General features: G+C 41.1%; 1 protein-coding gene across 2 annotated transcripts in view; it reads right to left on the reverse strand.

The window, feature by feature from the left end:
• Positions 1–5489: 5489 nt before the first annotated feature.
• Positions 5490–13438, reverse strand: part of LOC119056784 (C4b-binding protein alpha chain) — a 32782-nt gene continuing 24833 nt past the window's right edge. For both annotated transcript variants that reach the window (XM_037155301.2, XM_037155300.2), the window contains exons 11-13: positions 8612–8782; positions 6395–6570; positions 5490–5864 (exon numbers count right to left, since the gene is read on the reverse strand). In XM_037155301.2, the coding sequence (XP_037011196.2) occupies positions 5709–5864; positions 6395–6570; positions 8612–8782 (503 nt within the window). In that variant the 3' untranslated portion in view covers positions 5490–5708. The remainder of the gene's footprint in view (positions 5865–6394; positions 6571–8611; positions 8783–13438) is intronic.

Raw genomic sequence — 13438 nt, forward strand, 5'->3', positions numbered from 1 at the left:
ACTCAGTGTCATGCCTTAAATGCTGCCCAATTAATTGGCTGAACTGCAAGAGTTTTCTCAACACATTCAGGTAAATAGGGCCATGCCCAAGTACAATGACCAGTCCAATGTCCAGGCAGGTAAGGCCACCCATGTGAGACACACACCCAGAAGGCTCCAGTAGGAACTGTAGCCCATGTGTCATCCCGTATATCTCCAAAATGCTCTAGAGTCTGAGTCTGACACAGGTCTGTTGGAGCCCAGCCCACCTGGGCTTGTCCTTTGGGGTTGTCAGTGCAAAGGGGAGCTGGTCAGCCAGCTCCATGGCTTCAACTGTGAGCCACCCAGAGCCATCCCATATGGAGTTGAGTAGCTGGCTAACATCCAGGGCTGGTCATACTGCTGTTTGGCCCCATCATAGATGTCCGTCCAGGTCACATTCCACAAGGAATGTTCACTGTTCCACTGGTTCTGAAGCCAAGTTCGATTTGAGACAGAGGTAGGAGAGATGCACCATGGGAGGCTGTCCAACATACTCAGGGTGAGTTCAGTGCAGACCCAGCATGCTGATAGGTTAGACACTGAGGGATAGTCATGAATCCAGTTCACTGAAGTATTATTCTGTACCCTAAAGGCAAAAAGACAGAGCAGTTATAGGCATCAGTAAGGGCAAGTCACAACCCTAAGGCCATATACAAGCTAGCTTCTGGTCAGCCAATAGAATAATGACTGGCAGAGCGGGTCTTCTTGGGTGTGAATACCACACCATTTGTGCCTCAATTGGGGGCTCAGCATCTACCTGAAATAACAGGGGAGAACTCATAATGGACCATAGGGAAATCAGAAAGATACCACGAAGAAGCATTTCATGGTCTGCTGGCCTGGATATGTCACCTTTAACACTGGCGGCCATGTCCCATTCACCCAGGGAATTATTTGTAAGTTTCAAAACAAGTTTCATTATATATATATAAAGAAAGGGTTTCTCTCTCTCTCTCTCTCTCTCTCTCTCTCTCTCTCTATATATATATATATATATATATATATATATATATAATACATTATATGTGTGTGTGTTATATATATATATATATATATATATATATATATAGAGAGAGAGAGAGAGAGAGAGAGAGAGAGAGGAAAGAAAAATCTTTTGGAAAATATTGTAAAATGTTCTTTGAAAATTTGAAAAATTCAACAAAGGCTTGAATCATAAAGCCAAAAAAATCTTGGAGAAAGATCTATGGAAACAAGAAAAGAGTTGCTAAGCATCTGATGTCTCTGAAAGTTGGACAAATTGGGTAGACTGAAAAATTCATTAGAGCATTTAGAAAGTACTGGAAATAGAAAACCAACCAAGCCAGTGAACAAATGTCACTAACAAGGGCACTATCACACCAAAATGAAACAAAGCAAGTTGTAAAGAAAGGAAACATGCTCACAGAATACTACTTGGTTAGCATACTCACAACATGTAAAAATTATTGATGCAACTAAAACTGTACAATAGCTACTTTGGAAGAAAGAAGGAGAAAAGGTAGGTGATTATATTACAAGATGATTAAATACTTTGATTAATAGATAAGTGTATAATTTACAAAAATACAAAACATATATATATAAATATGGTGATAAATACCAGGGGGAAAATAAATGCTACAATAAGTGATAGTGGTTCTCTGGGAGCAGGGAAAAGAAATTGTGTGGGGCCAGTGAGTACACTGATTAGTTAGCTATAGATATACTTTAAATTAATTTTAAAGATAAAGTTGTAGACCAAGAAACAGTTGCACTTGTAATGTGATTTATAATCAGTAAATTTAGATAAATAAAATTTAAAATATGAAGTTTAAATTTTAAATGTAGATAGGGAAAGGCAAAATGTAATGGAGTTGAGCTATTTATACCCACCTTTATCATTTCAATATTTGTTCATGTATACTTATATTTACTTTAGATAGTTTTTGAAAGATATTTAAATAACTAAATTAAAGAATGGAGGAATAGTTTATGGCAGTGTGAAAATAAGTCTCTGTACTGCTTCTTTATACTCATATGGAATGATAAGGAAAGGAATATGAAGGATCAACATTTAAAAGCCTCAACCACTTATTTTTTACTGAATTTATTGGTTTGACACTGGTTAACAAAGTTATACAGGTTTCAGGTGCACAATCCTACGACACATCATCTGCACACTGTACTTTGTTCATCACCCCAAATTGTCTCAGTCAATCACCATTCATCCCTCTCACACCCTTGACTACCCCCTGCCCCCAGCACCCTTTGTACTCACCACATTGTTGTCTGTGTTTATGAGTTTTTACATTTTTTTACTAAACCCCTCCATACCCCTCTGAGGCACTGTCATTCTGCTTTCCATGAGTCTGTCTTTATTTTATAAAAACCTCAACTATTTCTTCTATAAAACTAAAGAATGAAGCTTGAGGTAGATAATTCTTTATCTGAGCACATTAATAATATGAAAGTATAAGCATACTTAGCTTTTTTTCTTTACCAACCCAATATCCAAACCAATTTCTCTGTATCACTAAGTCGTCCTTTAACGCAGCTACAGAAATCTATCAAGAATTTCTATGTATATAATGCATTTAAAACAACTACCTATTTATCTAATAATAGTAAACTCATTAGTAAGTTTAATTGCATGCACTATGCAATAATACATAGTATCAAAACAAAGTAGGATTTTATTCTATTCAAGAAACTATATGTACTATGCTTAAAAACAATGAAATAATGTGACAAATGATATCAATGATAATGAAATAAAAAATTAATTCAACAAGTACATAACAAAAAAGTCATGTTTTTAAAATTATCAATTAACAAATGAAGAGTTTTCTAAGTGAGGTTTGTTTGGAAGAAAGGCAGATAGAGGGATATAATCACTCTTGCTGATGAAAGAAGGTGAGTGAGAATCAGTGAGAGCCAGTGAGTGGAATAGCAATCGCCAGATATTTATCCACATCTAAGCCCAAGGAACCCATTAGCAACTTCTCCTCCAACCCTTGTTAATGTTGGAAGTAGACACAGACATAAAATAAACATTTGCTGGGGTTTCCTTTGCTTATAATTTTAGTGTTCCTGCTAACATGAGACTATTCTGGCAATTTAATTTTTTTAAATGATACTTTGCCCCTCTCTTTCTTGAGTCAATGGCAATTATTATTCTGGATGTTTTAAATTTTATTTTAAATTTTTGGTATAAAATACCCAGGCTCCATTTTCTCCTCACTTAAAACCTCAAAGAGCAGCAGGTCAAATAACTTCCTCTCCTGTAAATTCTCCTCATCTGGCTTTTCTGAGCCTTCTCAGAAAAGCCAGATGTCTTTTTAACCCACATTTCTAACAGTGTCTTCCACTTTCTTAGATCATATTTTCAGTGAATAATGTGAAGATGGTAGTTATAATATACAAGGCATTTAAGCAGTGAGAGCAAATGATGATACAACCTCCTTGACAGAATGTCTTGAGGCATCCCTGGGGCTCATGGTACATCCTCATACTCCCAAGCAAAAAGGGGAGAATCGCTATTTGTTATAGTGATGTGTTGACTTGTTGGTGAATTTTAGTTGTTGCGTGGGTGGTGTTAAAAAAATACTCAATTTGTGACAATTCACATAACGACAGACGCCAGAACAGGTACAAAGCCCAACAGGAGAAGGAAAACTAAATAGCTTGCCCTAAAAATGAAAGGAGTTGTATTAAGGGCAACAAAAGGAAACTTTTCCAAAAGTCTGATATTCCTGGAGAAATGCAAAATGATAAATTTGAGTAAGGAAAGTAATTGGCAGAGAGCCAGAAGGAGAAGACAACTGTAGAAGAGGCCCTCTGTGCTCTGCCCATACCCCTATCCTAGAGGTTACTGTAAACAAGTCCCAGAGTGTCATTGCTACTTGTGTCTCTGTACCTGATGGTACCCCAGTCCTTAGGAGTCTGCGCCACTAGACCGTAGTGTGGGTCAGATGTGCTTGGGAGTCCATGTTGCCAGAGCAAGTCTCTACCAATGAGAAGATCCAATTGATGGATAATACCCCAGGTCCTCGTCCTTGGAAGGACAACATAGAGTTGTGTTCCACATGCTCTCAGGAGGCAGTCAGCATGATTAAGCTTCTGGTAGCAACAGCAATTGTTACAGAAAACAACTCAGCCACTTTCGGGTGTACAGAGTGGAACTTTATTTTATGCACACGGACCCATAGGAGTCAGTCTCCAAATTCTGGGAAAGCAGTTATTTTTATAGAGCAAGGGAGGGCCCATCCTTTGGACTGAAAGCAGGAGGCAGTTTACAGAAGCAGAAAGAACATTACATTATCTCTGGTATGTAGACAATAAGGAGTTAAAAAAAAACTAGAAGAAACAAGATGAGTCACTGGGCTATAAAAACAAATCACTCCCTAGTTGCTGTGCTGTGTAGTTATCAATTTCCCCTACCACAATGACCTCTTCAATAATGCTCCTTCTTTAGGCTGTCTTTCCTTCCTTGTCTTACTGACCCACTCAGGCACAGAGCTTTATGGAACCACTTCCCAAGGAAATTAGCTACCCACAAATCCTGCCTCAGGGAAACCCAAAATAAACATGAACTTAAAGGAACTCCTAGTAGTAGGAGCAGGTAATGGCTTCTAAGACCGTGAATACAAACCTTCCATTTTAAGCAGGTTTCTCTAACCATTCAAGCCCCTCTGTGATACCTGCTATTCAGTGAAATGCTGCTATACACCATAGCCTCACTGCAGTATGTGCAGAGTAATTAAACAAAAGAAGCTAATATTCCCCATGGAGTTCTGTGTACAAAAGAGAGATGAAACAACCAAGGAATCTGAGATATGAATGAGAGAGAGATATTTCAGGAGAAGCAAAGTTGGAGGAAGTGGTGAGTGGAAGGAACAAAGACTCCAAAATGCCCAAGATATAAAGGTGATTGGTATGGGGTTTCTCCTCACATGTGACATAGGTACTCAAGGCTTTTTACATTTCTATTAAATAAAATGAAGACATCAATGAAAGACTTGGGAATGTATGGTGGCTGCCATGTGGGGTTCACATTCATCAATCTTTCAGAGTTTGTTCTCTGGGGATGAAATAAGTGAGTCATGCACCATCATAAATGTCCTTTGTGTAAGGGAAAAGTTGAGAGGTAAAGCCTTAGTGAGTCACAGACCAAGCACATGGGGTTTAGAAAATGGAATAAACTTCCTTCAAATAGGATAGAGTGGACAAGGCTTATAGGGTGTGTTGACATTTAATATAAATACTGAGGGCCTGAGTGATTTGCACATGTGGAACTGTGGAGTAAAGGCCATTCAGGGAAAGGTAACTGATGTGAAGCCAAGCCCATGTTCAAGACCCATACAATCAAATAAATGTATTAACTTTGTATAATATGTTTGTTTACAGACCTTATTTCATGAAGTCTTAATAATCACAAAGACAAAATTGTGTTTGATAACTGAATTTTAATGGAAAATGTGCAATTAGTGTCCAAAAAAAGCAAAAATATGAGCCACAAGATAATCAATGATTCTATGATCTCAAAGCACTAGCAAAAACATTAGTAACTTAGCCTTTCTAGATATTTATTACAATTAATGTTGGTGCCAATGGGATGGTAGAGTTGCTAGACTAGAGTGATCCACATTGAATTGAAGGCAGCAAGGCACTTTTTTCTCCCTCTTCTGGAAAAAATTACAGTGATGACTTCAGAGTAGTTTTTTCTCCTCTCTCTGTAGTTCCAAGATTTCAATTTCTAAAGACAATTTATACATTTCCAGGGCCATTTTCACATCCTCTGGTCTTGGGAGACACTGCATAAGTTTTCTGCCTGCTAGAACTTGCTCACAACCAGGAGGGACCTCCTAAAAGAGATACAGCTTTGTGAGTGTGGTTGAGAGGCTTCTCCCCAGATCATGAGAATGGCAGGACTACAGGATCAGGTCCCAGACCAACCCCAGGTTTGATGGGTATTCAGGAAACCAGAACACATATTGGCCCCACCATAGTCTTCCCCTGAGGGATTTAGACCTGTTCCTAGACAGCTTCCCAGAAGGCCTCTGTGGGACAGAGCTATTTTGGCCAACCGTCCAAAAACAAAGCACAGACTATTGTACAGTCTAGAAAAGAAAAGTTAGGAGTCAGTGCTCCCAGGTCTCTGACAATGTCCTCTCTGTAAGGGGCTTGGTGTTTCCTGTCCTCAAGTGAGAGCAGGACAACTTGCCACCCTAACGGACCAGAGCACTTCCAGGGAAAACAAGAGAGCTCTTTTGAATGACTCAAGGATTCATCCTGGCAGGTCAGATCTCTTCTTTGCTGGCTGGGACAGTGCTTTGAGGTGACACCGTTTTCAGGGTTTGATAGCACAGGAACTTTCTTGAATTGTTGAACTTACCCACTCACACTTGGGCACCTCTGGATACCAGGTATGGTTCTCTAAGCAGGTGATATTTTGGTGACCGACCACAGTATAGCCAGAAGCACACTCGATGGTGACATTTTCAGATTCAACAAATTGATCCTTATCCCCAAACACCTTTCCATGTTCTATCTCTGGTTTTGGACACAGAGCTACAATGAAAGCACAGTTAAGCAATCTGTAAATTTAAGAAAAATGACATGATAACAGACTAGGATATTAAAATGAACTACATGTGGTGTTGGGAACCACCCTGCCTGGTTTTAGAAGTTGTAACTGCCCCCCATGGCTAAGCATGTGACCTCTGGAATGCGAGCCACAGGAGACAAGGCTTGTCTCTGGCAGCAGATGCTGCCCCTGCTTCCTCTCCCTCCCCCCAAAGCATGGTCAATGTCCATGATGGGTATGACCCCTCAGAGAGGGGCAAGCTAGGCCAGACACAATCACTTGGGAGGCCATCATGGAAGGACTTGGGGGGCTGTGACAAAGTGGGAGCGATGGACCCTCATCCCTATCCGCCCCCCCTCGGGCTATTGTGACATAGCCCGAGTCCCCATTTCCATCTGGGAGAAGCGCTGCCTAGCTCTAATCCACTTAAGCCTAAAAATATTTGATGGGGGAGGCAGTGCAGCCCTGTGCTGGAAAAGGCGGGTATCCAGGGTAAATCAGGCATAAGAAAGAATATGTAAAAATCATGTGAAACCTGCTTTGTTTAGAATGCTCTCATTTAAATGATTAAGGGTCCAAGCAAGAAGTTAGTTCCTCAAAGTTTTATGGCGCATTAGTCATCTGACTCTGACTGAGAATAAGCCTCACAGTTCTTTGAATGCTATCTATTTTTTGATCCTTACCTGTATTCTTGTGCAAATGAACCCAATATAGGGGCTCCTACCACAAGAGCCCCTTGAGCAGGGGGCTCTTGCCCCATCCCCTTTGAGGGATCAGCCATCTTTCCTCCCCAAGCAGATCACATCATGTCTCAGTTATGTTTACTCTCATCTGTGGCACAGGGGGCGGGTAGGGGGGGCACTAGCAAGGAAAGTTGCCCCCACAATATAGGTGGTTCTAATTGTTTTATATTTTCCTATTTTGATAACTGATATTAGTTCCCATTTTTATTGAGGAATTGGCTCATATCAGTCATCTGGGCTGAGCATTTTATATGATTTTCTCATTTAAGTCTTACTCCTCTATGAAGTGAGCACTGTTACTATTGCCATTTACCCAGGAGAAAATGAGATACAGAGGGGTTAACAGACTTGTTCAAGACATTACAGCTCTAAATAACATGACGGGGTCTTAAAAAGTCACATGACCCTGGCTGGTGTAGCTCAGTGGATTGAGCACGGGCCTGTGAAGCAAAGGGTTACTGGTTCGATTCCCAGTCAGGGCACATGCCTGGGTTACAGGCTAGGTCCCCAGTGGGGGACACATGAGAGGCAACCACACATTGATGTTTCTCTCCCACTCTTTCTCCTTCCCTTCCCCTCTCTCTAAAAATAAATAAATAAAATATTTTTTAAAAGTCACATGACCCTGGATTCTCAGCTGTCAGTGAAACTGTTCCTCATCCTGTGATTCACAAGAGACACTAGGAATGAAATTTCCCCTCTTGCCCATTATCTCCTGTATGCAATGGCAACGATGGTGGCAAATAATTCCTGGAGTTGTTAATGGCAAAGTGATATTAAACCTGTGTGCATGTAAAAATGGGACCTGATCTTGACTGTTTCTGCCCTACAACAGGTTGGCAAACTGGGAGTCCCCCACCACACTCCATCATGGGCAGGTGGTGCCCTGTGTGAGGCTCAGATGGAAATACCCTCCACTTCCCAGTATTTGGAATTAGCCCATGAGAGTCTGCATTCAGGCCTGAGCAAGTTTCTATGGAAATTATGCTACAGGCCACAGCCGTACACAGAGAATTTATAGCCTGTAGACTACTTCCAGAAATACATAAGCAAGTGGGGATCTGGGCTGCCTCCAGGAGGCTGAATTTTGTAACCGGGAGAAAGAAGTAGGGGAGATTCATGTTCCTGTGCAGCCCTCAAACTTTTTGTCTTGGGTACCATCAAAATATAATAATTATTTAAAATAAATCAAATTAAATATTTGTGTTCTGCTTCTGGCTAGAAACTTTATTCTCAGTCCCTCCATGACAGTCCCACCCACTTAGCCATGGGCTGGAGTTACCTTTACATTGAGGGGCCGGACCTGACCAGCGAGAATAACTGCAGGAGAGTGTGGCCACTCCAACCAGAGTGTATCCTTCGTCACATTCATATTGAACCTCCTTAGGTTGGAATAGGTATGAAGACTTTTCTATATAACGTCCGTGGGCAATAAGAGGAGGGTAAGAGCAACCTTGGTGGTAAGACAAAAAAATGAGAGAGCTTGAGTTTATAGAATATAAAACACAACACATCCCAGAATCTGTGTGGTTTGTAGAAGCCTTTGTCCTGTCCTGTCATCTTCTCTGCTCATAGGATCACTTAGCCAAAGCCAAGTGCCTGTGCTGCCCTCCTGCAAGCCTCAGAATGAACCATCATGGCACTTTATTAGACCAACATGGTGATATTTCCATTATCTTCAAAAGTATACCCTGGTGCCTGCGTGAGAGCTTGGAAAAGATTGGCTCCGGGACATGAGGGGATAACTGCCCAGGGACTTCCACCAAGATGGAGGTGTAGGTGGAAATACTTTGCTTCCTCGCACAACCAAATCTAAAAACAATAAAGTTTTAACAACAATAAACGCAACCGAATCACAGAAAATTGAACAATACGGAGTCCAAAAAAAAAACAAACCGCTCAGCTAAACCAGTGAGAGAGGCGAAGCCAGCAGTGGAGCGGGTTGGGCAAAAAGAGCCCCCCCCCCCTCACCCAGACGGCGTGCAAGCAGCTGAGGGCGCGGATCCCAGGTGCAGGGTAGCTGAGAGAAGGCGCGGCATGTCTGGCTGTCTGAGGTCGCGCATTTGCGCTCAAATAAACCAGTGAAGAGACATGCATTGAGACAGACCGAGCGGGCCCCAGTGCAGGGCAGCAGGCTCGCACATTTGTGCTCAGATAAACAGGTGGGGGCAAGCAGTGAGGCAGACCGGGCAAGCAGAAAGGACCCCCATTGCTCCCTCTCTGACCCCGCCCCCACATACAGCATCACAAACCAGCGACCTGGGTGGCCCCGCCCTGGCGAACACCTAAGGCACCTCTCCTCATGCATAACTGGCACAAACAGATAAAAACATGGCTCAAGAACAACTCAGAGCCCCAGAGCCCATAAATCTAAGCAATGAAGAAATAGCTAAACTTTCAGATGCACAGTTCAAAACACTGGTGATCAGGATGCTCACAGAACTGGTTGATTTTAGTCACAAATTAGAGGAACATATGAAGGTTCAACTAATTGAAATGAATGGAAACGCACAGGAAACCAATAGTAATGGAAAGAAAATTGGGACTCAAATCAAAGGAGCAGACCAGAAAGAAGGAAAAAATGGCCAAACAGAAAAATATGAAGAAACAAGAATTCAAAAAAAATGAGGACAGGCTTAGGAACCTCCAGGACATCTTTAAACACTCCAACATCCGAATTATAAGAGTACCAAAAGGGGAAGAGGAACAGTCACGAGTTGAAAAACTTATTTGAACAAATAATAAAGGAGAATTTCCCCAAGATGGCAAAGGAAATAGACTTCCGAGAGATCCAGAAAGCTCGGAGAGTCCCGAGGAAGTTGGACCCAAGAAGAAACACACCAAGGCACATCATCATTACATTAGCCAAGATTAAAATGAAGGAGAGAATCCTAGAAGCAGCAAGAGCTAAGGGGACAGTCACCTACAAAGGAGTTCCCATCAGACTGTCAGCTGATTTCTCAAAAGACACCTTACAGGCAAGAAGGGGCTGGAAAGAGGTATTCCAAGTCATGAAATCTAAAGACCTACAACCAAGATTGCTCTATCCAGCAAAGCTTTCATTTAAAATGGAAGGACGGTTAAAGTGCTTCTCAGATAAGATCAAATTCAAGGAGTTCATCATCACCAAGCCCTTATTATATGAAATGTTAAAGGGACTTATCTAAGAAAAAGAAGATAAAAAAGATGAACAGTGAAAGGACAGCCAACTCACAGTTATTAACAACCACACCTAAAACAAAAGCAAATTAAGAGGACAGCTAGATCAGGAGTGAACCATAGAAATGAAGCTCACATGGAGGGTTAGCAACAAGGGAGTGGGAGAAGAAGGGGGGAGAAGGAACAGAAAATAAGTAGCATAGACAGTAGATAGAAAATAGGGGGGAGGGTAAGAATAGTAGAGGAAATATAGAATCTAAAGAACTTGAGACACGTGTTCATGAACTAAAGGGGGGGAATGGTGGGGGAGGGGTGTGCAGGGTGGAGGGGAATGAAGGGAGAATAGAACAAATGTAATGGCATAATCAATAAAATTAAAAAATTTTTAAAAAGTATAATCTGAGTAAACAAAATTGGTAGTTAGTTCAATCTCCATACTGGATCATTGTTCTATGGGTTAAGAGCAATCATAGCCACAAAAACCAAGTAGAATCCATTGATCTTACCAGGCTCCTCCTTCCTGAAGCAAAGAAAATCAGTATCAAATATATGTCATATTAACCAATGTCACCACAATAAATTACATATATGAAAAGGGAGAAATTAGTGCTACTCAAAGAACTGAAAATGCAGGTGTGATCATCCCCATCATATCTCCATTTTATTTCCCCTGTCTGTCTGCTACAGATATTAGAATTCTATAGAATTATAGAACATTGAAAACTCAGTAGAATATTTTAGCCCCTATTGCAGCCACTGTACCAGATGTGGCATCCATGCTAGAGCAAACTAATATGTATTCAGGTAAATGAGGACACTGATTTAACAAAGGGCTTATTTCCCATCCTTTTAGAAAAGAAGCTCAGAAACAGTTTGCATATGCATGAAAGGATCAGGATCATACATTTTCTGTTTTATCCCTGGCCAATGATAATGCACATGCCCCTCCTATAATTGAGTCTGAGTTATCATGAGCATCTAGACTTCCAAATACTATCATATTAATGTACTATATTAATGGTGTCATGTTAATTCTACTGAAGGAGCAAAAAGAAGCCAGGATTCATGATATGAAATAGTAGAAAATATCTATATGCCTATATCAATATAGAAATATCAATATATACATATATATAGATACATATATTTATATAGAGTTTCTGACAGAGAACTCCTAAAACTCTTGTAATTTCCTACATGAAAATAGCACTAGAAGCATCTTTTGTTCTAATGAAGTCACCCCCGGTGGGCTCCTGGATAGGGGCTGGTCACCGGAAGGACCAAGCAAAGATTAGAAGCTTGGAATTTTCCCATATTCCAGAGAGAGCTTCACAACAGAATTAAAAATTGATCGTGCCTACATGAGGAAGCCTCCTTGAAGTTCCAACAGTAGGGGTTTTGAAGAGCTTCCTGGTGAGTGAACACATCCACCTACCAGGAGAGTGAAGCACTCCCAACTCCACAGGCACAGATGCTCTCTGTTTGGGACCCTCTCGGGTTTTGCTCTATGTATTTCTTCACCTGGCTCTTCATCAGTATCCATTATCATATCCTTTAATAAATTGGTAAGTTAAGTATTTCCCTGAGCTCTGTGAGCCTCCTTATCAAATTAATTAAACCCAAGGAGGGGTTCAAAGAACCTCTGATTTGTAGCCAAAGTTGGCTACAAGAAGTTGGGGGTAATCTGGGGACCTACTACTTGTGACTGGTATCTGAAGTGGGGTAAGACCAGTCCTGTGGAAGTGAGCCCTTAACCTGCAGGATCTGACACCACTTCCAGGTAGATAGTGTCATGAATGAGTTAAATTGGAGGACTGAGAATTGTGTGGGGAAAGCCACTCACATTTGGTGACCATAAATGTTGTCAGTGTTCTGTGTGAGTAGTAAAGGAGACACAGGAAAAACATAAGATGAAAAACGTTTGTTTTTTTTAATTCATGTGTTAATGCTGCAGAATATAGAAGGTAATGATTAAGGAGTTTGCCACAGCAATAAAATTGTTAGAAGTCCAGGGTTCAGAACATGCTAGGCTATCCCATCTAAACTAAAGTTGAATTATTGTAAGTTTCACATCCACCACAAAAAAGGAGTTACAATGGCTTACAGGCCTTTTCAGATACTAAAGGCAGCATGTTCCATACTTGGATACTATTCCAACCCCTATGCCAGGTGACACAAAAGACAGTCAGGTTTGAATGGAGCCCAAGTTAGGAGAGGCCTCTGTGGCAAGTTCACTCTGCAGTGAAATGATTCCTGTCATGTGGCCCTAGGACCCTGCAGAGCCTAATGTGAAGAGCTGGCTATGGTAGGAAGAGGTGGTTATGGTAGGAAAGGGTGCAAATGTCAATAATCATACCATTGACCCCTGAAATACTGAAGCAAGGCCATGCACTGCATCAGAGAATTATACTCTTTGAAATATAATTCCTGGCATGTTACTTGGCCATTATAGAAACAGCTTCAGACCTTGGGTCATTAAGTGACCATGCAGCCTGAATCACTGGTCATGAGCTAGGTCTGCCAGACCCATCAATTTACAAGGGAAGACAGACAACATTTCATTATAAGATGGAAGTGATGCATCTAGGATTGAGCATTGGCAAGACCGGATGGCACAAGCAAGCTTCACAAACAAGGAGCCCACATCTTGCTGGTACTAGTGCCTCTTCTGTAGCTCACACATATGGCTGTGTGGGGAATTCATTATAAACAACTGATAGAACAGAGGAAAGCCTGACTGACCCTGGTTTACAGATTATTATTTTTGGTATGTGGGCGCAGGATAAATTGGTTGGAAGTTGCATTAGAGCCCAGTCTGGGTGGTCTCATAAGTCAGTGGTAAGAGGAAAACTTTGTGATAGGCACAGCTTTAGATGGTACATCTGGTCACTTTATTTTTTGAAAAAAGAAGTAGCCTAAGAGTGGACTAAATTAGGGTTTATGGTCTGAA

Source organism: Artibeus jamaicensis, unplaced genomic scaffold (assembly GCF_021234435.1).
Source record: "Artibeus jamaicensis isolate MK-2021 breed Jamaican fruit bat unplaced genomic scaffold, CSHL_Jam_final contig_475, whole genome shotgun sequence".
Lineage (NCBI taxonomy): Eukaryota > Metazoa > Chordata > Mammalia > Chiroptera > Phyllostomidae > Artibeus > Artibeus jamaicensis.